This window comes from Mirounga leonina, unplaced genomic scaffold (assembly GCF_011800145.1).
Source record: "Mirounga leonina isolate KUSES-001 unplaced genomic scaffold, KU_Mleo_1.0 Mir_175, whole genome shotgun sequence".
Classification (NCBI taxonomy): domain Eukaryota; kingdom Metazoa; phylum Chordata; class Mammalia; order Carnivora; family Phocidae; genus Mirounga; species Mirounga leonina.
The window spans coordinates 23114662-23138359 of record NW_023270453.1 but is presented as its reverse complement, the minus strand read 5'-3'; the positions used below and the strand labels follow the sequence as shown (position 1 = coordinate 23138359).

Below are 23698 nucleotides of genomic sequence, written 5' to 3'. Positions count from 1 at the left end.
TGTTCCTCTTTGGTTGGGTGCACAGAGCAGGTGAAGCTTAGGAAAATGTCCTCCAGGGAGACTTGGTTGACAGAGTAGTCGTCCAGCATGAACATCATCTTGGCTTGCTCCAGAATGTCAAATACCTGTTGGGAAGGAGGAGGCCACTGTGGACAATGGGCACAAGGGAGGGGAGAGGAGGCAGCAGAGAGTGGAAAGAGGGAGGGTTTTGGGTGTGATGAAGCCCCCAAAAGACCCATCTCTTTTTCAGCTGCCCCCAGAGCACCTCCCAAGAAGTTAGTCCTAGGGAAGTTAGCTGTCTGTGATCTCAGAGAAAGGCTTTGGCCGGGAATGGTGCCAGCAGGCAGAAACCCCAGCTGGATCTCTGGCTTGCTGTGGGACCCTGGGCATGTGGTGTCCCCTCTCTGGACCCACTTCCCTCTCTATGAAATGAGGGGGCAGGAGGAGCTGATCTCAGAGACCCCTTCCCATGCACACATCCTTATGTTTTATGAAATCCCTGTGAATGTTGTCATGGGGATGGCAGAGAGGAGATGCTTTCAATGCATCTTTCACAAAGGAAAGAAAACAAGTCACCCCAGAAAGCCGGTGACATCACAGGTTTGCTCCCTCTGATGGGCAGGTACACTCACCTTGGCGCAGCTGAGGTCATCCCCGGGCAGGTGGTAGTGGACCATCTCTTGGTGCTCATCTTCCAGGACGCTGCCTGCATGAAGAAGACACCGTGTGCCCGTGAGGGCCAGGCTGGAGGGCCTGGGACCATGCAGTCACGGCCCTCCTCCCAGGGGTCAGAGACGGGGGACTCGGCAGGGGTGAGGCACAGATGCCCTCTGCGCAGTGGCCCTCACCTGGGAAGGTCAGGTTCACAAACGCCTTGAACTCCTCCAGCGCCTCCTGCTGCCCGTCGCACCGGACCTTGGCCCGCAGGGAGTAGCCGCTGCCAAACTTGCTCTTGAGGTGCTGTGGGCTGCCCAGGCACTTGAACTGACCCTGCACCATGATGGCCAGCCGGGTGCACAAAGCCTCGCATTCCTCCATGCTGGGGAGAGGGGCAGAGGCCTGACAAGGGGCCGGGGGATGCCAACGCCTGCCTTCTGTGTCAAAGGCTCAGGCAGAGGGGCCGGTGTCGACGGCCAGATCACACTGTTCCTGATTCCCATGTTCAGAGGGTGGCCCACATGGCTAGCTGGCGACTTTCCTCACAGACTCTGAACCAGCTGCTGACAGGTCTTCTGTCCACCCGGCCCCACCCAGCCAGCCCTCGTCCCGGCTCTTCCACTGACCCCCCGAGACCCCGGCTCTACCTGTGGGAGGTGATGACGATGGCCTTGCCCGACTCTCGGGCCCGTGCCACAGTGTCCCAGAGCAGGCGCCGGGCCACGGGGTCCATGCCAGTGGATGGCTCGTCCAGGAAGATGACCGAAGGCTCTCCAAGCAGGGCGATGCCTGTGCTCAGCTTCCACTTGTTGCCACCGCTGGGAGCGGGGTGGGGAAAGATTGGGTGAAAGGCAATCAATAATCAGCAGTAGCCCAGCCCCCCTACACACACACACACACACACACACACACAAACAGGCTTTCTGTTCTCTGTTGAGGAAGTGTCCCACAGCTCCTCAGCGGGGCTCTAGTAACATGCCCACCACCCTCCTATGAGGTTGCATTGTGACTTGACTGTCCACTCAGTGTATAGATCATGGCCCCAGACACAGGGGTCAGTCCAGGATTGGAACATGGTCCCTGAGTCGTCTTTGAGGGTCTCTATGGTGTTGGGGGTGTAAGGACAGAGGGCCATTTTAGCTAGCTTTTCTTGAATGAACACATAGCATTTACAGTGTGTGCGGGGCTGTTCTAAACTTTGCAAGTGTTAACTCATTTAATCTTGAAAAGATGCGAGGAAGTACAAAAACCTGCCTGAAACCAAAGCCAACAGGGAGGGAAGAGCCAAGGTCAGCAATCGCCTGCTGCCTGGGCATCTCTGACTTCCTGGTCCTAGGAGTGGGATACTGCCAGGGAGTCCTGGGACTGGCCCTGCTGTGTAAGCTAACGAGACTGGCCCTTCCTATCAGTGGCGCAGAGGACAGAGGAAGACCCCCAGCCTCTCAGCCAGACATCAGCAGTTCAGATGCCCCAGACGCAGTGAGATAAGGTAACGTGCGCTTGAAACGCGAGCCTACCAAAAATCCAAGGCCCTTTGTGACGCGCAGGACAATAACACCTGTGACTCTACCTGCTTGTCCTTAGCCCCCTACCTGCCCGGGGTCGAGCGGAAGCAGTGCCTCTGGGCAGCACAGGCCACGGACTCTTTTGTCCACAGGAGGGGGCCGCCTCCTGCAAATCCGCACAGTGACATGTGGACTGTGCAGTGACCCCAAACCCAGAGCTGATGGCCGCGGCCTGCACTGAGGAATGCCAGGGCACCTCTCATCGGTGAAGGTGGAAAGTCTCACCTGTAAGTCTTCACCAGCTTGTCCGTGTACGCATATGTGAGTAAGCTGTCAAGAAGCTGCTCCACACAGGCGCCGATGTGGCTCTCGGGGATGCCCCGGATCCGGGTGTACACCACCAGCGTCTCCCGGCCCGTCATGTGGTTGAACAGGGCGTCAAACTGGGGGCAGTAGCCCACCCACTGCTGCACCTGGGGTTGGAATGCAGCCCAAGAGGGAGGCACATCAGAAGGAAAGCCACCAGCCGCGTCCAGGCCTGGACCCCTGCCCTGGCACGGCCCCCGCCCAGGCTCCTGCTCTGCCTTGTGTGTTCGCCATGTGGACGGACGTGTGCCACGTGGGGGGAGGGACGGGGTGGGACGACAGTGGCATTAGGGAGCCCGGATGTAGCGCTCGCTGCTGCTGTCTGTGCGCGGGCACACGCAGGGCCCTTCTACCTGTGGGCGTGAAACCTCAGTGCCCAGCACCTACCTGCCCAACCGAGCCAACCCAACTGAGCCACCCGGGCACCCCTCAACATTGTATCTTAAAGATTTTTCTCAGTCAAAAAATACAGGTCTACTCCGATTCAGTTTAACTGCTACTTAGTCGTTCAGGAAAGGCTTCTAGATTTTATTTAGCTGCTTATAAAGAACCCAGGCACACGTGAATTATTTTCAAGTTTTTGCCTTTATAAACTTACAGTGAACTGCCCTGGTTTGTGCCTCTGGTCAGGGGCTTCCCTGGAGTAGATGATGAAAGTGGTAGAATGCCATTTTTGAGAAATAACCAATGCTCTTCTTCCCATCCGTCTCCCCACTGAAGCGAAGGGCTGCTCTGGGTGCCCCTGGCAGGGGTGGGGCACCCTGCTCTGATGGCACAGACAGGAAAACCACCTGGATGGAGTGAACGAGGGGAGAACGCGCCCGGAACATCACACAGCGGAGGGTGGGGCTTCCCCTGAAGACACCTGCCACCAGGAGCAACGTGCCCGCAGGAAAAACAGACTTGAACCAAGACGCGTCAAGCATCTCACTACAAGATACGAAGGTTTCTGGTAGGTCACCTTCATCGGGTGATTTTAACCTGATTCTATTCCTATTTCTAGTTTGCTGAAAATTGTTTTAGAGTCATGAGCAGGATGGAGGGTTGCTTTTTTTTTTTTAAAGATTTTGTTTGCGAAAAGGGGAGAGGAGGAGCAGAGGGAGAGGGAGAAGCGGGTTCCCCCCTGAGCAGAGAGCCCGACGTGGGGCTCTATCCCAGGACCCTGAGATCACAACCTGAGCCAAAGGCAGATGCTTAATCAACCGAGCCATCCAGGCGTCCCAAGAAGGCACAGATCTTGACCTTTATTTCAGTTCACCTCTGGTTTGGGTCTATACAGGTTTTCTATCTCTTGAAACAGTTTTAGGGTAGAAGGCTTGAAAACGTAACGTGATTTAAAGAAAATGAAGGAATGTGATGTTCTTGCACACATGAGCCCACAGTACACCGGGGCTTGGCTGGGGCGGCCACAGAGCCCTGTTCAGCACTCGGTGGTGCCGTGGGCCAAGGACAACCCCTCAGTGGAGCCACATAATTCTGGGGCGGTGAGTGGGGCTCATGGAAACACGTGTCACAGCCATGGCTTAGAACACCAGCGCATCCTGGTAAAAATATGTCTTAGATATATTAAGAATGCTTGAAAGGACTTGTCCATCTAAAGGGCGGTGAGCAGCAGGCTCACATGGCGGGGAGAGCAAGGAGTTTGCTGACGAGATGAATCCATGCAAGATTTCCAGGAGAAAGTGGAGGGATGGAGAGGCAGGCTTAACTAGACTTAAAACCCACATTTCTAATAGCGAGGTCACACTGTGCCAGGAGGTGATGTGCAGAAGGGTTGTGTGGAGACTGAAATCCGATTTCCTGGCAGATGTCATTTGATTTTAATTAACACAAAGAGATATAACATTTCTAGTCACCTGAGTTTATGGAACACGTTCGTTCTTCCTTCTGCATGAGCTTCAGGAAGGTCTGTGGGCTGGAGGGCTGGTGACAGTAAGACCAGGCTTGGAGGGGCATCTGGGTGGCTTAGTCGTTAAGCGTCTGCCTTCAGCTCAGGTCATGATCCCAGGGTCCTGGGATCGAGCCCCGCATCGGGCTCCCTGCTCGGCGGAGAGCCTGCTTCTCCCTCTCCCACTGCCTCTGCTTGTGTTCCCTCTCTCACTGTGACTCTCTCTGTCAAATAAATAAAATCTTTAAAAAAAAAAAAAAAAGACCAGGCTTGGGATTTGCCAAGGACCAGCTGCTGCCCCTTCTCCTCTCCCTTCCTTTCTTCATTTGTTTCTTTGTTTCTCACCCCCCCCTTTTTCAAAAAATTTTATTTATTTGAGATCGAAAAAGAGAGAATGTGTGCACAAGTTGGGGGAGGGAGAGAATCCCAAGCTGACTTGGTGCTGAGTGCACAGCCTGATGTGGGGCTTGATCCCTCAACGTTGAGATCATGACTGGAGCCAAAACCAAGAGTTGGATGCTTAACTGAGCCACTTAGGTGCCCCTGTTCCTTGCCTTTTATAGCAGCTTTATTGAGACACACAATTCACATACCATGGAATTCACCCGTTCACCACATTCACCCATTGAATGTGTACAATTCCGTGGTTTTTAGCATATTCAGAGGGGTGCATTTATCATCACAACCAGGTTTAGAACATTTCATCTCCCCCAAAGAAACCCCATATCCATTAGCACTCACTCCCCATTGCTTCTAATATCCTCAGCCCCTGACACCACTAATCTACTTACTGTCTATATATTTGCTCGGTCTGACATTTGACATAAGGCAAATCATATAATATATGGCCTTTTAAAAAATTTTGTTTTTAAAGATTTATTTATTTTAGAGAGAGAGAGCAGGAGAGCAAGAGCAAGTGGGGCAGAGGGGAGAGAATCCCAAGCAGACTCCCTGCTGAGCAGGGGGCCCGATGTGGAGCTTGATCCCAGGACCCTGAGATCATGACCTGAGCCGAAGGCAGACGCTTCATCAACTGAGCCACCCAGGCATACCTTAAATAAATTTTTTTAAAAATTTAAAAGGGGTGCCTGGGTGACTCAGTTGAGCATCTGACTCTTGGTTTTGGCTCAGGTCGTCATCTCAGGGTTGTGGGATCGAGTCCCACATCAGGCTCCATGCTCAGTGGGGAGTCTGCTTCTCCCTCTCCCTCTGCCCCTCCCCCTGTTCACACTCTCTCTTTTTCTCTCTCTCTCAAATAAATAAAATCTTTTTAAGAAACTTATTTAAGTAATGTTTACACCCAACATGGGGCTTGAATTCCCGACCCCAAGATCAGGAGCACATGCCCCTCCCACTGAGCCAGCCAGGCGCCCCTGATACGTGGCCTTCCGTAAGTGGCTTCTGTCACTGAGCATCAAGCATTGCAGCAGGCGTCCGTGCTTCCTTCCTTTATGTGGCTGAATGGTACTCCATTGTATGGACAGACCACGTTTTGCGTATCCACTCATCCGCTGACCGACACTGGAGTTGTGAATCCCGTTGCTGTGAATGTCCCTGTACAAGCTGCTGTGTGGACGTAGGTTTTCACTTCTCTTGGGCACACACTGGTGAGCAGACTCGCCTGGCCGTGTGCTAACTGGATGTTTCAGCTGATGAGTATCTCCCCGACAGTCTTTCCACTGGGGTCTTTAGTCCATTTCTGCTGAATGAACTCACTGATGTATTGGGATTTCCGAGCACCAGCTTCTTCAGGGCTGCGTGTCCCGTGTGCTCTGGGCTCCCCCTGCGTGTGCCTGCTTGTCCCTGGTCATGTGATTGTTCTTGTTTTCCTCCTGTCCCCTGTACTGGCTTATTGTCCCCCCTGCAGCCATCACCGTCCTCTACCGTCACTGTGTACGTATTTTGAACTTCAGAAGACATTATTATTCTTATAGCTTCGTTTAATCAAAACACATACATTTCTCTCTTTGTTTTTTTAAATCACTTTTCAATCTTTTCTGTGTCTTTGAACTTCCTTCAGGGATCATTTTCCCTCTGCCTAAAGATGGCTCTGTGATTTTTTATTTTTTTGGCACACGTGTGCTGGTGATCAGTTCTGTCAGTGTTTATGTGAAAATGTCTTCTTTTTTTTTTTAAGATTTTATTTATTTGACAGAGTGAGAGAGAGAGAGAGGGAGCATGAGACGGGGGAGGGTCAGAGGGAGAAGCAGAATCCCCACTGAGCAGGGAGCCTGATGTGGGACTTGATCCTGGGACTCCAGGATCATGACCTGAGCCGAAGGCAGACGGTTAACCGACTGAGCCACCCAGGTGCCCCGAAAATATCTTCTTTTCATACCTTCATTTTACAGCGTGACTTTACTGAGTGTATTATCGTAGGCTGGTTGTTAGCGCCTCCGTCATTTCTGGAGTGTCGTCCTGTTGTCTTCTGGGCACTGTCATTTCTGTTAAGACGTCACCTGCCAGTCTGATTGTTGCTCTTCTGAAAGTGAGTCCCTGCAAGATTTTCTTCCTGTGTTTATTTTCCAGCAGTTTTTTTTGTTTGTTTGTTTGTTTGTTTGTTTTTTTAGATTTTATTTATTTGAGAGAGAGAGACAGAGATAGTGAGAGAGCACAAGTGGGGAGGAGAGGGAGAAGCAGGCTTCCCAGAGCAGGGAGCCTGATGCGGGCTCGATCCCAGGACCCTGGGACCATGACCTGAGCCGAAGGCAGACGCTTAACCGACTGAGCCACCCAGGCGCCCTCCAGCAGTTTTATTATAATGTTCCTAGGGATTTATTTCCAGTAATCTCTCCTGCTCAGGGCTGATAGGGATTTATTTATTTGTAATTCGATATCTTTCATAAATTTTGGACAAGTCATAGACATTAATTTTTCAAATTCCACTTTGCGTCCTATTTGCATCCTTTCCTTTTGGGACCTCAATTGTGTGTCTGTGAAACCTTTTCACTGGATCCTTTGTATCAGCTTGTCATATATTGCCACATAACGAGTTACTTCAAAACTTAGCCGTGGTTTGTTCATGATTTCATGGCTTCTGAGGCTCAGCTCATGGATCTGGGGACAGCTTGGCTGGGCGGTCCTGGGCAGGCTCCATCATGAGGTGGCTCTTGGCCTCCCCGCCAAGCTTGCGTCCCTGGAAGCCTGGAGGATCTGCTTCCGAGCTCGCTCACGTAGCTGTGGGCAGGTCTCAGGACTCCCGCGCTGCTTCACACCAAGTGGGCCCCTCCACGGGCTGTGTGAGCACCATCAGGATGTGCAGTTAGCTTTCCCCACTGTGAGGGATATGTGGGAAAGGGTATACCCCACGCAGAAGCTGTAGTGTCTTCTGTAACCCAGCCTCAGACATGACATACCATCTCTTGCAAATTTTGCTGCCACCTGGACCAACCCTGGTCCAGCATAGGAGGGCCTGCTCAGGGGGTGCGAGTGCTAGGACAGGGACCCCTCAGGGCGATCTCGAAGGTCTGCCCAACGTTCTTACCTTCTCTTGGATAACTTCTGCCCTTTTGACTCTCCAGGCTTCATTCTTACTTTTTTTGAAGGAGGGCTTTTTCTTTTATGCACATATATCTGGTTAATTTTATTGTGTACCAAGCATTGCATTTGCAAAATTGTTTGTAGTCAAGGACGGTATCGTTTTCCCCTAGAGGTTGACATTGGCTCCCACCAGGTGCCTGGGAGCATTGGTGGCTTAGGGTCTTGTCAGCCCCATTTCAGGGACTGACATGAGTCCTGGTCCTTTTGTGTCCTTGGATGAGCTTGTCTACATGTGGCTCATCCCTGCACCCAGGGCGCAGCCCTTCGGATTCCTCACTCTAAAAAAGGAGGCAATCACCTCAGCACCTGTCACTTCAGCATCAGGAGCAACCCTGGGCTCCCGGCCACCCTGGCTGGACATGGTTGCCTCCCTGGTCCTCTCCCTGTCCTACCTACCTCCTGCCTCATAAGTCTTCACTATCTTCTCAGGAGGCTCTCTGGAGATGTTTTTAAAATTTGGTCCTGTTGTTATAGTTCTTGCCAGGAAGGGAGTCAGAGTCACGCAATTTGCCATTACCAGAAGCCTCCCCCGTAATTTGTATGATAGTAAAAGAGTTAAAATGAGTCATAAGTGTCTCGCGGCCGTGAGAGGCTTATGTTGGCTACGGCTGTTCACCCCAGCTGTGGGCACCAAACACGAAGGGGCTAAAGATTCCGGAACAGGCTTGCGTGGGTTCTTCTGCTTTCTCTCTGAATGCGATCTCCGTCATGGACACTGAAGCTGGTTTGATAAACTTTTGGCGACTAGATGGCTTGTGCTGTGAAGAGTATACCCTCCATTATGCCCTGTGGTTTGGTCTCTCCCTGAGCCTTTCACTTGCTCCACCAGGTGCTGACACCACACCACTGCCCTGTTGCTCTCACCTGCACCGCGTCAGAGCTCCGTGCTGTCGAGGGCCACTGGGCCGGCACAAGCGTTGGCGTCTACCGGGCGTTCATCGAATTGGTGCCGGTAGCTGAGGTGGAGACCCTGTGAAAAGGGTCGGGTTTGAGGAGCTCGTGAGAAGCTCGGGTGTCAACAGGGAGACGTCTGAGCAAGGCTGTCTAGGAGGCACGTGCGCGCGCATACACACACAGGACACACACGCACGTGCAACACACACACACGGGACTGGGGCCGGGCTGCAGACGAGGCTGCACAGGTGCCCTCAGCGAGCAGAAGACGGGGACAGAGTAACCACTGAGCTCAGGCGGGTGCGGCCCCTGTAGAGCAAGAGAGACAGAAGGCTGGTGTTGCAGCCCTGATGAGCGCCACGGCCTAGCGGGCAGGCGAAGAACACCCTCCGCGGGCGTCTGGGATAGAAGGGTCAGGGTGGGAAGAGCCGGAGGAGAGGGGAAGGCCGCAGCTCACAGGAGGTGGGTCTGTGTTATGAGATGCCCTGCCGAGGGCAAGGAAGGCAAGCCGGGTGTCCCTAGGAACCTCGGCGTGAGCACAGTGGGAATGGCCAGGAGACTGGACCTAGGACCTGGGAGGGTGTGGGAGGGACGTCCAGGGCTGTGAGCACTGGACACGAAAGATCATGGGTGGGGAGTTCAGAGAAGAGGTCTAAGGTAGGGCCGTGGGGCTGGGAGTCATGTATAAACCTGATAGGCGGGGTTTCCAAAGACCAAGCGCACCCCAGGCCTGCATCACACCGGCAAATGCGTTTCCGCATCCCCTCCTCCCAATAGCTACCCCTTCCCAAGTGCTGCCCCCTCATCCCGGGTCACACCCTACCTCCCTCAGGTGAGAGCGGATGCTGAGGCCCCTGACAAAGGCATCCCCAGAGGTGATGGGCTCTTCCCCAGTCAGCATTTTGAAGATGGACGTTTTCCCGGCTCCGTTGATGCCAAGAAGGCCGAAGCACTCCCCTGCTTGAACAGTGAAGGAGATCTTGTTCACAGCCAGCAGGGGCACCTTCTCCACATAGACCTGAGATGCCCAAGAAAGAAGGCACGCTGTGAGGAGGCCGAGGGCCGGCAGCCCAGAGCCGCCCTGCATCTGTCACACCATCCTGGGTTAGGTGCCGGCTGCCATCAGGCCCAGGGGCTAGGAGGGGCCAGGCTTCCTTTCCCTCCCAGCAGGGTTAGGGGGATTTGCTCTCCTCCTTCTGTCCCTGCAACGGAGAGCCTCGTTCTCCAGGATTAGCCTCTTCCCTTCAGTTCTCCAAGCAAACAAACCCCCTTGATGTTGCCTGAGTTGTCTGTTGGTAGGTTTGTTTAAGCCACCAGTGACTCTAGGGAAACAAAGAATAAGAACTTATACACTGGGGGAAAATGTTATAGAGGTCCTGGATGTTTGAAGGGTCTCTCCATAAAATTCTGGCTGGAGCTCTGCAGCCGGCTAACCAGGCTTGGTTTGAGCTGTCAGAGCCTCCCCCCACCCCCAACCAGGAACTCCCTGGAAAATTGCCTTCTAGATCCTGGAGGTCAGCCAGTCGTGTCCAACCCCAAGGCTTCCTGCCTCTTGGGGTTCATGGCTCTGGCCCTTCTGCCTTACACGGGACCCCCGGAGAGGTGCCAGAGGGTTCAGGCCCTAACTCCTGCCCTCAGGTACTTTGAGGGCAAACAGCCTTGGGTGTGATTCGTTCACAGAGGAAAGCTCCCTGCCTGTGCGTCTCCACGGCAGCTCAACCCAGTCGAGTGGGGCCCGGAGAGCCAGCAGGCAGCGCCGGGAGCCCCCTGGCGGCTGCTTCCTTACGAAAGGGACACTGGAAGGTGGTCTTTGCTTTTTCAGGCACGTCTCACTTCACCTTTGACACTTCTCTAAGAACCAGTGGGTTCTCCTCACGCAGCTTTTCCAAGTTAGTCTCCACCACCTTTGCGTCCTGCACCACATCTTGGTCTACGGGCACGGACGCTACGCCGTGCATTGACACCTGCTTTCCAGAGGCAAGGGTGGGAGGTGGGAGTCCCTGCTGGTGCGAGGGCAGGGGGAGGAGGCCGAGGGCGCGCGGGGCTCACGCATACACCACCACCTCTTTCTTAGGGGCAACCAGGGTCCCGCGGACCTGGAAATGTCACTTGGTATTGGCTTTTGAGGAAAATTAAAAGACCTGAAGCCTGGGGCTATTCAAGGCAAAACAAACGAATCTTCCGAAGAGCTGACAGAACAGACCCTTCTCCTTCAGGGCTCCTCCTGGCTGAGGGGGGGGGGGGGGGGGGAGGTGTTCCAGAAAGGTGAGTGGTCTTAGGAAATCCAGGGTCTTGTTCCTACTCAGCTGACCAGGGTCACAGGAGCCAGGCCAGTCCTCTGCGTCCCTGTCCCTCCAGATCTCCCCCCACCCCCCCATCCCCTCCCCCGGCATGGGCTGTCACCCCTCTGCCCTGGGAGTGGATGAGAGGGTCTCCAGGCTCCCTCAGATGCTGACAGTCAAGGCCACTCCCGACCACGGACTGTGGAGCCAGCCTATTGACCCGGGCTTCCAGAGTTACACGCTGACCCCACTCACCACTTGTCACTTCCTGTTGAAGTCAGAAAACCTGGCTTTCAGCTCCCACAAGACATTGGTTTCAACGAGGAATAGCAGGATGAGGTACACAAACCCCGAGATGACCAGGGCCGTCAGATACTTCCCCGTCCCGAGAGACTCCCAGGCGTAGACGCTCTCCTGGACGGTGTATCCCTCTGCTAACAGGGAAGAAATGTGTTACCAAACTCCGGCTGGCTTTCCAGTCTTTCTTCCTGTAGCAAATGCGGTTGAAAGCACACGTGAGCGTCATCAGTGCTGTTCCCACGTCCCAGCGGGTGGTAAACACGAACAGTATTTTGTTTCTCTTGCTAAGACCCACGTTGTACAACTAATGTGTTGAGGTCAAGGACCTCACCCTGTCCTATGACAGTGGTTTGAAAGATATTTACATGTTTGGTTCTTTGATCATTTGTCAGTCACCTGCAGCTTCAGCTGACCAGTCCTGTCGAAACACCTGGGAGCCTCTAGTCCCCTCTCTGTAATCTTATCTGCTTTCACATTTTCCCTTTAAATACATGTATTTGAAAATTATACCATAAATACACACTCATCAGGAAAAAGGGACATGTGAGAGGGACTGCTCCACTCCCCCAAGCTATTGTTAGTGTTTGTGTGTAACCTTTCTACCCTTTCTAGACACGAGCTTTTATGATATAAACGGAATGACACTACACATTTTTTCCAATTCGCCAGTTTCATTTAATCTATAACGGACTGTCCGAGGACATACAGATCAGAATAATAAAGGTCTCTGGCAAAGGTAAATTCATGGACGATTATAAAAGCTAGTATTGTTAAAAGGTGGGTTTGCAACTCCACTTGTGGTTTTCTCCATGACTGAAGAAACTAATGCAGAAAAGCAATTATTGGTCTATGTTTCTGGATACACAATATGCGATCATTGAAGGGGAGTGGGGACCCACCTGGGAGCAGTTTCTATGTTACCGAAGTCAGGCTGATATAAATTCCAATTAGAATGTGGTTACTTCAGGATGTTAATGTAATCCCTATGGTAACCACAAAGAAAGTAGCTCCAGAATGTCCACAAAAGGAAACAAGAAAGGACTTAGGTGGTTTCGTGTGAGGTCCCTAGAGGAGCAGAATTCACAGACACCGCGTGGGAGGTGGTGGTGCTGGGGGATGGGGAGTTGGGCTCTCACGGGGACCATTTTGGTTTTGCAAGATGAAAATGGTTCTGGAGATGGTGGTTCAACAGTGTGATTGTGCTTAATGCGACTGATTAGTATACTCAAAAATGGTTAAAATGGTAAACTTCATATACATTTTACCACAACTTAAAAAAATGAATAATCTAGGGGCGCCTGGGTGGCTCAGGCGGTTGAGCGTCCGACTTTGGGTTTTGGCTTAGGTCGTGATCTCGGGGTCGTGGGATGGAGCTCCGTGTTGGGCTCCACGCTCGGCGGGGCGTCTGCTTGAGGTTCTCTCCCTCTGACCCTCCCCCTGCTTGCTCTATCTCTTTCTCTCAAAAAAAAATTTTTTTAAAGGTGTTGGAGAGAATGTGGACAAATTGGAACCCTCATACATCGCAGGCAAAATGTAAAATGGTGCAGCCGCTGTGGAAAACAGTCTGGTGGTTCCTCGAAAAGCTAAACACAAATTCATTGCTAGGTATGTAGTTGAGAGAACTGAAAATACGTTCACACAAGAACTTGTACATGAATCTCACAGCGGCATTATTCATAACTACCAACAGGTGGGAACATCTTGCACGACCATTACCCGATGAACAAATTGTGGTCCATCCAGACGATGGAATATGATTCAGCCATGACACCCGCTCCAACGTGGATGATCCTTGAAAACACGATGCTGAACGAGAGAAGGCGGACACGAAGGACCAGAACAGGCAAGTCCACAGATGGAGAGAGCAGGCTTAGTGGTTGCCAGGGGCTGGGGGAGAGGCAACGGGGGAAAGACTGTGAATGGACCATGCTTCTTTTTGGGGTGATGGAAATGTTCTGGAATTGGATCGTGGTGATGCTCGTACAACCTTGTGAACATACCCAAACCCACTGAGTTGTATCCTGTCAAAGGGAAAATTTCCACGTGTAGTACTCACAAATTTGACTACACTCCCAGTAGTCCAGGTTCCTGGTTTTGCACAACTTCTGCATTCTGTAGCTGTAGTATAAGTTGAAGAGGGCCTTTCCCAGGCAGTGACCTGGCAGCAGTAGGAACGTGCGGTCCAAGGAGTCCGACACCATTGTGTAGCCCATCTCTGCAAAGGGGATAGAAAGTACTGACTCACTTGCAGTCAGAAAAGGGCACAGCCTGTGGCACACGTCACTCTCCTGGGCCCCAGCCCAAAGACCTCGGCAGTCATTCAACCTCCATGCCGTACACACTTTCCTTTGGGCCATGCTTCCCGAGCTTGCCATTTCACTTCTATTCCAATGGCTTGTGCAGATGAATCCCGAAGAGCTGTGTTTGGGAAAAACCAGCAAGAGCATGGCTGCCACATGGGATTCGTCTGTGGAAGGGGCAAGCTGAGAGGCGGGAGGGGGATGAGGTTTACCAGGGAGCTGGGCCAGACAGCAGGGTCTGGTGGGCCAGCTGTGGGGGTGTCTGAGCGTCCTCGTATGGGAGCTAAGGAGGACACAATCCCTGTCTAGATCGTTTGTGGGGACAAACCCATCATTTGTAGATGCTCTCCGCCGCCACAGACCTGGAAAGGCCACGAGAATCAGCCAAAGTACTGTGAGACACAAAAGCAAGGTCAGTAAATTGGCTGGTTATGAACTAAATATACAGAAACTGGGGCCTCTTAGAGGTTAAGAGAAGCCAATTTTTAGATTCATGTTATATTACAAAGTGAAGAAACACCAAACGGGGTTGTTTGGCAAGAAATTGAAGCATGTATATTTAAAATATTTTTAAAATTTTTATTTAGAACAAATAAACACAAATGCTCTGCAAAAGAAATATTCTACTGATCAGCTGCTCATAAGAGGATGAATTCGTAGTGCGCTGCATGGGGCACGGGCCAGAAATGGGACTGTGTCCCTGAGCCCTCCCCCGCTGCCCCAGCTGTTGTCTGCTGTCCCTCCATGCCCCAGCGCGTCCTCACCGGCAGGAAGGAGAAACTGAGGGATGGGGACGGGAGCTCTAATTGTAGACTTTGTGACAACTCACACAACCAGCTCCATGCCCATGGGTGATTCAGGGGAGGGAGCCCGTGGACACGTGACTTACAGATCCTGTGGGGAGAGGCTGAACCAATTACATGAAAGGAACTCTACTCTCAGGACCTGGATTTAGAGCACTACAGCTTTTGGGTACCAACCTGTGAAATTCTCACCAGTGGGGCCACTCCTCATGGAGTTGAACTTGGGATATGAGGTCTCCCAACCAACATGTCCTGGGGCAGGATGCAGAAATGGCCGCAGAGTCATGGCCCAGCTGAGGGGCATGAGGCACAGTTTGGGACCGCATGCATGAGGTGTGAGCCAAGCCAGAAGGCATGAGGGCCATGGCCCTGGTGACCAGGCCTTGAGCTGTGCCTGAGACTATAACTCAGCAGGACGGCTGGGAAGGTGGCAGATAGGACTGGGACGGAAGCACAGCCAGCCATGCCCTCCTAATTTGCTCTATTTAGAACTCTAGACTTGGAAATCTCATCTGGAGACTGAGGTGGAGGGGGCAGGGGGTAAGCGCCAGGACACCAGCCTTGCCGCTTCTGCGTGGGTCCAGAGAAAGGCTTAACCACAAACAGACAATGTTCCTGAGCCTGGCCTAGGAACCAACAGTCAGCCGGATGGTGTCTCTGGGCCCTAAGTGGGAAGTGCTTAGAATCTGAGAGGGGCCGCCCCCTTCCCCCCAGCTCACCGTAACCAGAATCAAAGAAGGTGTCCATGAGTGACACATCTAATTGAAGAGGCCGATATTCATGGCTCCCGATTATCTTCCTTCCTTCTTTCTCTCTGGATCCTACCCCAAAGCTGCTCAAAGGCCGGGGTGAGGTCACAAACCTTCTGAGTCTCGCCCTCCACCGGAAGGTGGCTGTTGTCCGCCGCACCCGGGGTTGGACCTGCTCCCCTCTGGGTCCCGTGCCTTCTTTGTTGCTTTGCCCCTTCACTTTGCTGGCCCACGTGTCTCCACTGACTTCCCGAGAAAGAGAGACGGAGGGTCGCGTTTCCCTTGGCGTGGCTGAAGTTGCCTTCATTCCGTGCTTCCGCTCGCTGGACAGTTGAACGGCCCCAGAATTTGTCCCCCAGGAAGCATCTGGCTTTAAGGTCTGGACCCTTCTCCCCTCAGCTTCAGAAGTCTCACGGATCCCTTCAGCCTTGAGCTTGGTTTGTTTGCGACGCCGGGAGATCTTCTTGTTGGTGACTTCCTCAAACTTTGTTTGTGGAGCCCTTCTCGGGGGCTGGGGCTGCAGCGCCTGGACCCTCTCCTGGCACCTGCCCGCCCCCACCTTCCCTGGTCCTCCTGTCTTTCTGCTCTACTTTCCGAGAGGTTGACCGGCTTCATCTCCCACCCCTTCTGCTAAGTGTTTTGTGCTGGCAGTCTGCTCTTTCTTGCTCTCAGAGTTGGGGTTCTTTTTCCTTGTAAAATTCTACTGTTTAATAGATGCCGTCTTTTCCGAAATGGTTGTTTTGTGTCCTGCATTTCCCCATGTTTCCTTTTTGGTGGTCTGCTTTACTCTCTGTCTCTTCTGTGGTTGCTGTCTGTCCTTAAGTGTTCGCTGACCCTGCCTGACTATCCACAGAAGCAGAAGAGGCGCCGGGAGGCGATTGCTGGCTCTGTGCACGGGAGAGGGCGACATCTCGGGCAGGGGACCAGGCAGAATGTGTAGGTCTTGTGTGGGAGCAAGTTCAATTCATCCAGAGGAGGGTGTTCTCTGCTTCCTGCAGGGGACGTGAGGGCAGAGACAGACACACACTGTTATCAGCCCCACCTTCACTCCCCAGCTTCTGGCTCCCAAGCCTCTCCAGGATTCTGTGGTGCTCATTTAGGTTCTTGCTCAGCCATTTCCCCCTCCAAATGCACCTTGGATGCTTCTTCATCATGAATTCATACACCTTTATTTCCTTTTTTATTATTTTAGTGGCATCTCAGAGAAAGGAGAGCTCAGATTTAGCTTTATATTCTTGACTGTGCTGCCATGACAACAGCATCCGAATGAGGCCCTCGGGGCGAGTGTATAGAGGCCAAAGTGTCCTAACGGTGTCCTTCCTCAGGAGGTGGGGATGGGGTGCACACAGGAACCAGCATGCCTTCCCCCAGACCAAAGCTTTGTGCCTTGTTCCAGCCTCCTTCCCCCATGACTTTTAAGTGGGAGGGGGCCTCCTACAAAGCGGGAGAAGGGTCTTGGTCCTTGTTGTTGCTGTATAGGAGGGGAGAGAAGAAAGGGCATGAAGTAATCTAAGAAGAAATGGATCCCAGAAAGGTCGAGGGATCCAGAGAGAAGGCCCAGAGATCCATGCTCCCTGGCTTGGTCATTCTCTCTGAGAGAGCTCTGTCCCCATCAGGGCCCTTCAGTGTCCTTGGACTTGTGGGTGCTTGTCTGTCTGGGGTGGGGTTGGGTGGCAGAGGAGAGAGGAAAGGGAGGAATCCTCAGGTTCTTTCTGGAGACAAGGGCAGCATTGCTCAGAGTGATTCCCTGGCCCGTCCACATTGGGATCACCTGGGGTGTGTCTTGACATGCTGACCCATGAATCTGGGATGCACAGTGCAGTTGAGGACTGCGGAGTTAGGGTTCCCTTAGGACATGCCTTTGCTAACCCCTTTCCTCTGTCTGCAGCATGCTTTTTGTTCTGTTCCAATCATAAAATCAAAACGCTGTTGCTTTTCTGATCTGCTCAGATGAAAACAGTTCCATCTCCAAAATTCCATAGTTGGTAAGCATGAGAACTAGGAAGAATGCAGACTGTTAGACCAGTAAAACATGCTCAATCAAGACGGCTAAGAATACACGCATGGCCAGTCCTCTAGGAGACAGAATAGCTCCTAAGACGAAGACAGGGAGCTATTCACATATTCTTAGGTAGAGACAACAACAAAAACCCAAATGCCAATTTAAAGGAGGTGGTCGGCATCCAAGTAAATAGAGAAGAGAATCACAGAGGTAGAAATGAGTGTGTGTATCCAACCCGATGCAGAGAGATGCAGCCCAGACATGATGATGTCAATGTGAACACGCACAGTATGAATGACGGCTCGCTGCCCAGGTGCTCCGACCCTAACTGCACACTCACCAAATAGCCCTCTCCCAACCTTGGCTTATTGATTGACTTACTACTTTTTTTAAAAACGGAGGAATAATTTATTTCAATGAAATGCACGATCGTAAGTGGACCATTTGATGAATTTTGACAAACGTTTATACACATGTAACCAACACCTCGCTCGAGATGCAGAGTATCTCCAGGAGGTTCCCTGGGGTCTCTGTGTAGTCAGCCCCTCTCCCCCAAACTCAGAGGCCACTGCTCTCCTGTCACCAGGATTTGTCCTATCGGCAGGGTCAGATGTCCATCCACGCGGCTGTGCATGTGTGTGTGCTAAGCGCTTTGTTCCCTGTCTGTTGCTGAGCATAACCCACTGGATGATCATAACCACCACGTCTCTCCGCTCTCCTGGAGATGTATGTTTGGGACACGGTTTGGGACTCTTCAGGAGACAGCTGCTGAGAACAGCCTAACTTTCAGGGGTACGCCTTCCATGGCTGTGAGCGGAAGAATGAAAGATATGTGTAGATAGGACGGTCCTCACCTTTTTCGCTTGTGACTAAGATGAGAATGAGGGGGCCGATGCTCAAGAAGGTGAGTATGATGATGAGCTTGACAAAAGCACTGCCTTCGTAGTGAAAGCAGAAGCTGGTCAGGTAGATGAAGGGGATGGTAGCCCAGCTGTAGAGCATGAGCGCCAAGATAAAGGCTGGGACGTTGTCCTCATGCGTAAAAGCTTCTTCCTTGTGGTACAGAAACACCACCTTGGGAAAAAGGGCGGAGAATTTGGAAGAGTCACTAAGAGTTGATGCTAAGGATTAGAGAAAGGATGCGATGATCCCAACTTTAAGAATAAGTTTGCTGTACAGGTGCTCCCCTGCACTTCCTCATCTCTGACCGTGCAGACAGCAGGCTCTGCCCCTGCAAGTCAGCACCGTAAGGTCAGGGGCTTGGCGACGGTTACAGAACACAGGCCGAGCAAAGGGGGACGTGACCCGTCCCACACAGAGTGTCATGATCCAATAGTTGGCCCCTCGGGGCCCTGCTGAGCTATTTCCGGTCTGTGAGCACACATCCCCAGCTCACAGCCTCTTATTAGCCTGTGGCAGCAGTCATAGGCACGCCACAGATTGCAGACCCCAGGGCAGGCCCCTCTGCTCCCAATGGTGCTGGACCTTTTACCCAGAGTCAATGACGGAGTCATGTCCTGGGTAAGCGGCCGGCCCAAGCTTCTGGTCCTTCGCGGGGTCCCCACAGCAAGCCCCCCATGCACCGCGCAGCCGTCACCAGCAGCAGCAGACTGGGGACGAGGGAGGTGACGAGGTCCCACAGCAGTGCGGAGAGCCAGAAAGTAGCCACGTAAACACCGCTGGCAAACTGGACGTGCTTGGCCTTCGTGGATCGCTCCTTGACTGTCAAGATGGAAAAGGAGCTGGACAGGAAAGCCATTCCGAAAAGCAAGTTGATAATGAGAAAGTGTGCTTTCAGGCCCCTGTGACAGGACATGGAGAGAGAGAGAGAGAGGAGGCGGTTTAAGCAGAGCTGCTCACAGAAGCCATCCTCCACAGGGACAATCTGTCGTTACAAGAAGAAGCAAACAAGAAGCGACAGGTGGTCGAGGGGCCATGCTGTGGATGTGGACGGGGAGGCTTTATTGGGGGGAGTGCAGTCGCACATACTGATGCAAGATACCCTCCGAGGCCTCCAGGGCCGACTGGGGTTGAGGGTGGTTGACCACTGTGATGGAGGCTCTGGCCCCAGAGAGCAGCTTGAAGAGAAAGTTGTCCATGAGCGCCAGTGCCACGGCGGGGGAGTGGTATGCCTGGTTGTTGAAGAGTGCAGTCACTGTGGTGTGGTTCCCCAAGTCTTCAAAGGAAGCCGCCAGGACGTATTTGTAATCAAAGCCCTCGGGCTCCTGCTCTGCCTTTTGTAGGAGGAGGTCCTCCACCGAGCCTGCGGGAGAGCAGTGTCCCAGAGCTGCACGCCTCGTCCCCGGACCCCAGCCCCATTGGAAAGGGGGCTCCTCCAGACGTGGCTGCACCCTCACTTCCAGTGACCCCTGTCCCTGCAGGGCCGCCTCCTGCCTGGGCCCCATAGCTCCGAGGCTGCTCTAAAACCTCCCTTTTGTTGACCGAAGCAGTGGGGGAAAAAAGGAGAAAAGTCTAGTCATCTTTCCAGCTGTCTATGCCCTGCCCTCCCCAGGGCCCTGGCCCCAGCACCTTTGCCAGGCCCCTCCCGTGTGCGTGGAAGGCCATGCGTGGCCGCACGGCACCTTACCGAACCACCACTGGTGGCCCTCACTGCCCATGTGGTCTGTAGCACTCAGTCACCATCCAAACCCAGCTCGCAAAACCAGGTTCTTGCCGCGCCTGAGGACCCACTGTTCCCAGTGCTTACAAACACTGTCCTCGTGCTCTGGAATGTTCTCCAGTTCTCTTCCCCTTCTGCCGGTCAGCTCAGGCTCATAGCTCAGGCTCTGACCCTGCAGCTACTCGGCCCCCCTCCAAGGCCAAGCTACGCCCTGCGATCCTGCAGCGCTGCCATCGTCCCTGCAACTGTCTTCACTTCCCCTCTGACCTCTGGGCGAGGGGCTCACAACGGGCTGGGAGCGACACCATTCTTCACTGTGCTCTCAGCACACAGCGCCACATAAACACGGGACCCACCTAGAACTCCCTGGAACTTGGCAGTCTTCAGCGCTAGAAGGGACTGCCCATCCCAGCAACAATGGTAACCACCCTGCTGGCGGGACACTCAGCAGGCCCTCGCTTGCAGAGGAGGTGAGGTTTCTCCTTCTCCCTGTTTGCCACACCATGTTCTGCATTTGATCTCTTTACTTTATTTAAAAAAGTGAAATCAATTTTATTTCTCATCCAAATAACTCATGCAGTATAACTTTTAAAACTGGGTAATTATGCAAGACTTGCAATGACAAATGGCCATGCCCAGGCCTGCCCTCTGCCATCCCCTATGCCTGCTCCCCGGGGGCACCCTCTCTCACACTGGTCAGCTGGCATTTCTCCAGACTGCTAAATTGCACATTTACCTATTGATGTCCTGTTATGGAAGCAAGGACTTTCTTCTCTTACCCGCAACCCCTACGGGCTCCCTTCCTCAGCCCTCCTCTGGAGCACATCGTAAGGTTGGTTAAATCAGTTCACAGCTGAACCAAGTGGTGTGTTATGATGTGTTTCCTTTTTTGTACAACCTCCCTGCCAGAGTTAATGTCCTTCCTTCTCTTTCTTTCTTTTAGAGATTTATTTCTTTTTAGAGACAGAGAAAGAGCGGAGTGTGTGTACATGTGAGCAGGGGGAGGGGCAGAGGGAGAGGGAGAATCTCCAGCAGACTCTACACCCAGCACAGAGCCTAACGTGGGGCTCAATCTCATGACCCTGAGATCATGACCTGATCCAAAATCAAGAGTCAGATGCTCGACCTGAGCTACCCAGGTGCCCCATGTCTTTCTTTCTCACATTTGCTTCATGTTCTCTGTGTCTATCACCAAACCCCCTCGGTAGATGTGTAAATCTCCTCCCAGGGCATGCCCAACACATCAGATAATTTATCAATTTCATTTTTGGACATGCTGCAGTCCCCAGAAAGACACAGCCTGGTTTCATTTCTGGGCATCCTCCCTTTCCTGTCATCTGGGGGGGTTAAAGACGTCTTTCTGAGACTTCTGGCTGTTCGTCTGACTTTAGGGGGCACTGCATGGCTCCAAAGAATGGGGCGCCCTGCAGGGAGCAGCATGCCCGCAGCACGCCCTGTCCCTGGAGCCTCAGACTTACTCAGAGTCTCCAGAGGGATCTGCTCCTCAGCCACAAGCATGTTTGTAAAATGTTCCGAAAGCCGAGGACCCAGCCTGGAATTGGGAGAAATATAGAATGGGACAATGGTTTGACCGTATGTTTTTAGGGTCAGTTCCAGTGGGACCTCGTCCATATGCGTTTCCAAGTTGAGGAAGGCAAGGCTGAAGATGGTGATTGCCAGAGGTGCCAGGACCTGTATTGTTAGCATCAGCATCCAGTTGCGCCAAGAGTATGTGACCCTTTTCAGGAACATGGCATAGAACTGTTGGCAGATAAGGCTGAGCTGCAATAGAAACGGGGCACCCCATTAGCATGGCCACAGAGAGGAGCCACCAGAGGGCTGCATGGCCCCCAGCCCACGCCCAACTGCGCTCTCTCACACTGGGCCTAACATTTTGATGATGCTCAGAATTTGCTGCGAGTAAAAATTCTTTTACCTAGTGATTTGATTGACATTTAATGGCAGAAAAAGAAGCCACAGATTGGAAAGATCTGGAAGAGTAGTCTAAACAGATACCAAATGTAAGTATGATGCCATTTTCTTTTTTTTAACCTACCAGATTTTCAGAAATTTTAAGTTGGTGAGGATGTGGGGAAAATGCCACTGCTGGAGTTTTAATTTGGTACAACTTTCTTAGAAAACAAATTAGCTGGAGGAATACAATCTAATTTAATATTCATATGGATTTTAACTTAGAAACTCCACTTCTGGTGGCGCATCCTGCAGGTTCGTGCACACATGTCCCCCATGGCCTGGACAGTAACCGTGAAGGGTGTGGTCACGTGCGCTGAGGACCAGGACATGTAGGTGGGCCCGGGGTGGGAGATGCTGGGGGTCAGCACCTGGGGCTCCCACACCGCTTCTTGGCAGTGCTGCAGGAGCCAAGGTAGGGAGAGGGGCCAAGACTCGCCCACCTAGAGCCTTTGTGGGAAGAGGCTTGGTGGTCAGGTCTGAGTCAGGCGTTCCTACATTTCTGGCCCCAGATACTGACAAATCCCTGAAAGTCTCTAGCAAGCAACCCCGAAATTTCCCACATTGGACGTGACAAAGGCCACGAAGCATTCCTCAAAAGGCACTGCTCTCAACTTGTCTGAGGTGGTACCCCGAGAAATACTTCCTGGGAAGTCTCCAGAAGCAAAGCTTGGCCAAGCGGAGCCCACATGAACCTCTTGCCGGAGTCTGGAGAAGAGCCTCCTGTACAGGGCAGGCGGCTGGCCTCGATGACCCTTTCCAACTCAGAGGCCCCATGGATGACAGCTTCTCCTTTCCTATGTGATTCGAGATTATGAAACACTGGACTCAATCTCTTCCCTAACCCATGAAATCCAGTCTCACTGTTTGACAGTCATACCCTGTAGATGGCCAACTCGAGACCATTTTGTAAGATGTACATCAGTAATTTTTTTTTTAACAATAAAAAAACATGATAGGTTATCCATATATTTCATAAGCATGTTTAAAAAAATCTTAAACTTCAGGTGATCCAATATGTGATCTTTTTCACAGTGAAAGGTGAAAAAGGAGGATTAAACATGCTTTTATGGCCAGTAGACTTTTATTCTTTCTTCTTGGTGAGAGGAAGGGCCAAGACCTTTCCTTTGACCTTTCCTGTGACCTTTTCTGATACTTTCCTCTGTTGGGTTAATCCTGGTCAGGAAACACTAGGATGTTGCCTTTCAGCTAGAGCTGAGAGCCTGGCATTGCTGAAACCTAGTGGGGCCTGTCTTTTATGCTGAAAATCTGCACATTTTTTTTCCTCAAGCCCCTGTGAAAGGTTGACCTGCACTTTTTGGCAGAAGAATAGGGTGATTCTAAGAACTGAACTCAAATCTGCCCTCTTGCATGCATTTGAAATACTTGCTCACCCCAGTGTTCAGCTGGATTGGCAGGCCCGACTGTATTGAGAAGATCCTGGAGTGAATGCGTTTAATCCTGCTGTTAGGGACTCTTTGTTGGGACTGCATCGAGGGGATCTTGAGGGCTTGGATATCTGTGTTGGTGTCTGACAACTTGTTAACCCTAAACCAGGCCAAAACAAAGAGAAATGCAAATTCACAAAAATCACAACTCACTTCAGTTTGTTTGGATTTAAAGAGTCTTAAACAGGCCCTGAGTAAATACTGAATTAACTGAATATTCAATTAACCGGCCAATGGCTTTTCCAAAGAACGGAGGCAATGTTAGCATGAATAGATTCCATTATTTTCCTTGAAAGATGCCATATGCAAATTAAGACAAAAAATGAAATATCACTTAATACCTATCTTATGAGCAAAATCATCAATTATAACA

The 23698-nt window shown here is 52.0% G+C and overlaps 1 protein-coding gene across 1 annotated transcript in view; it reads right to left on the bottom strand.

Moving 5' to 3' along the window:
- Positions 1-23698, bottom strand: part of LOC118021985 (ATP-binding cassette sub-family A member 17-like) — a 39284-nt gene that overhangs the window by 198 nt on the left and 15388 nt on the right. The window contains 14 exon segments of the mRNA XM_035022466.1: positions 63-125; positions 633-706; positions 849-1039; positions 1305-1475; positions 2448-2635; positions 9674-9868; positions 10689-10795; positions 11333-11566; positions 13489-13647; positions 18141-18360; positions 18884-19088; positions 19276-19549; positions 21385-21688; positions 23272-23425. Coding sequence (XP_034878357.1) covers positions 63-125; positions 633-706; positions 849-1039; positions 1305-1475; positions 2448-2635; positions 9674-9868; positions 10689-10795; positions 11333-11566; positions 13489-13647; positions 18141-18360; positions 18884-19088; positions 19276-19549; positions 21385-21688; positions 23272-23425 — 2539 coding nt within the window.